The sequence below is a fragment of the Sapajus apella genome, unplaced genomic scaffold, assembly GCF_009761245.1.
Source record: "Sapajus apella isolate SASKATOON/1434 unplaced genomic scaffold, GSC_monkey_1.0 scaffold1067, whole genome shotgun sequence".
NCBI classification, from domain to species: domain Eukaryota; kingdom Metazoa; phylum Chordata; class Mammalia; order Primates; family Cebidae; genus Sapajus; species Sapajus apella.
Genome location: NW_022437993.1, coordinates 12,744 through 15,386, shown reverse-complemented (window position 1 = coordinate 15,386; position 2,643 = coordinate 12,744). Strand labels below are relative to the sequence as shown.

The following is a 2,643-nucleotide window of genomic DNA, read 5'->3' as shown; positions in this document are numbered from 1 at the left end:
TCCCCGAATATTGGGAGACCAAGGTGGGCGGATTACCTGAGGTCAGGAGTTGGAGACCAGCCTGGCCAACATGGTGAAACCCCGCTAAAATTGCAAAAATTAGCTGCGCGTGGTGGCACAAACCTGTAATCCCAGCTCCTCAGGAGGCTGAGGCAGGAGAATCGCTGGAACCTGGGAGGCAGAGGTTGCAGTGAGCTGAGGTCGTGCCACTGCACTCCAGCCTGGACAACAGTTGAAATGGAATCAACTGAGTTATCTCTCTTCAACTTGATTTAAATCATTAACCCAAAACCTAATGCCTTAAAAACCAATGACTAAAATCCCCATTAAAATGAGTGCAGCATGCAATGCTAGGAATGCTGTGTCATTCTTCATCAAAAGTAACTGCCTCAACGCAAGAGGAGACACGTACGCATGGAAGTAAACCCAAAATCTCAACTAACGACACCGTTCTGAGATCAGTGGCCACAGGGAATAATTCTGAAATTGCCATCATACTTACGGAAAGATAACCCGGGGGTCTTATTTTTATAAGTATCAAGAACAAAATCATCCAAAGGCACACGAAATGCCAAACTAAACATAAAGAGCGAAAACCCAAAAAGTTGTGCGCAATGCCTTCTGAAACCTATCCACCTCCTACCCCTGTCCCTTCGTCGGACGCTCGCGGGTCCTCCTCCCGGTTTCCCCCACCGCAAGCCCTAGAACCGCACCGCTCAACCCTTTTCTCGGCGGCCCCGCCCCGGCCCCGCCCTAGCCATGCCTCGGCCCCGCCCCGTTCGCCGTCTATTGGCTTCTCTCACCGTCTGCCGGCGGGCGACGAGCCGGGAAGCCGGGAGGGATCTATTGCGCACGCCCAAGTCGCGGGTCCTGGAGCAGGAGAAAGGCGGTGGAGTGGCATCCGAGACTAGGAAGCGCGGCGTTGGGCGGGATCCTTTCCGGAAGCGGAAGCTCGGGGGGCGGGCCAAGAAGGTCCGGGAGCCCAAGGCGGTTAATTCTTTCTACCGTGAGGCTTCACTTCCCTCGATCTGGGCTTCTCTGAGGCTGCGAGAGATGGTCAGGTCCGGGTCTCGACCCGGTCAGGTGAGGGCTGAGGACCTGAGGAGTCCGCTGTGGGGATGGAGAGGGACAGGGGGTTTTCGGGCCAGAGACTTGTAAAACTGCTCAAAAAGAGACAAAGACAATGCGGCGACATTAAAATGCTGGGACAGAGGTGCAGGAACACCTAAGCTTCCCGTTAATACAGCCGCTTGGTCTCTGGAGGTGTTTCTGTTTAAATCGTCGTAGCCCTCTAAAGCGCCGGCTTTGGGATCAGACCCGGGTTCGAGTCCCAGTCTTTGCCGCTGGGTCAAGTGACTTAACTTCTCCTAGCTTTAGTCACCTGCAGATTGAGATTTCACTACTTTTTACTTCCCGGAACTTCCTATTCCTTAGCTCTAAAATGGGCAGAAATGAACGTAAAATTCTGTCTTAAAGAATTGGGAAGGTTAAATGATAGTACCCGGTAAAAACATGGATCACACAGTTGGTGTAGACATGCGACAAAATTAAGCTCCCTTAAAAACACGTAGTTTGCCACCATCTGAATGATAACAGCGGTTAACATTTAGATAGCACTTATGTGGCAAATACTACGCTAAGTGCTTTCGTGCACTAGAATACATAGAATAACTCATTTAATAGTCACAATATCCTTTTTAGGTAGGTACTGTTATCCCTATTTCATACATGAGGAAATCGAGGGCTGCAGGGTTCGAATACTTCCCAACGGTTACAGAGCTGTGGAATAAGATTCACAAGCACAAAGCTGGCGCCAGAGTCCATTCTTCTTTTAAACATTTTACCTAGTAGATGTATGACTTTGAACAAACCACTTTTCTGAAATTTAGGTTCCCACCTCATAGAAATAATGACGACTTACAGGATATGGATTAAGCGGAAATGAAATTCCCTAGTACACTCTTAAGTCATTCTACAAAGGCAGTATTATCTTGTACTTGTTGGTAAGGAGATAGGAATTTTTTTTTTCTTTTTAAGGAGATATGACTTCTAAGACATGCTTATATGTTTCTCAAATAGCAAAATTAAAGGTTTAATGATAATAACCCAGTAGAAGTAAGTGTAAAATAAAGCAAACTGATTCTCCTGTATTGTGATTAGGACATTCCTTTTGGAAAGCAGCTTTGCAGTTCGTGTCAAGGGTTATTAAATTGCCAAAAACCTTTCACCAAATAATTTTCCTTTTAATCGTAAATATGAAAAGGCTATTTTCAATAGATAGAAAGGCCTATTCCAGGTGTGTTTTTTTTTTTTTTAATTGTGAAAAATATGAAGCAGGCTGGGCGCGGTGGCTCATGCCTGTAATCCCAGCACTTTGGGGGGCCGAGGTGAGCGGATCATGAGATCAAGAGATGGAGACCATCCTGGTCAACATGGTGAAACCCTATCTCTACTAAAATACAAAAATTAGCAGGGCGTGGTGGCAGATGCCTGTAGTCCCAGCTACTCAGGAGGCTGAGGCAGGAGAATTGTTTGAACCTGGGAGGGGGAGGTTGCAGTGAGCCGAGATTGCACCACTGCACTCCAGCCTGGCGCCTGGCAACAGAACAAGACTCTGTCTCAAAAAAAAAAAAAAAAAAAAAA

The 2,643-nt window shown here is 47.0% G+C and overlaps 1 protein-coding gene across 1 annotated transcript in view; it reads left to right on the top strand.

The window, feature by feature from the left end:
* Positions 1–516: 516 nt before the first annotated feature.
* LOC116546566 (coiled-coil domain-containing protein 14-like) overlaps positions 517–2,643 on the top strand; it is a 13,987-nt gene continuing 11,860 nt past the window's right edge. The window contains exon 1 of the mRNA XM_032272786.1: positions 517–1,083. Within this exon, the coding sequence (XP_032128677.1) occupies positions 760–1,083 (324 nt within the window). The 5' untranslated portion in view covers positions 517–759. The remainder of the gene's footprint in view (positions 1,084–2,643) is intronic.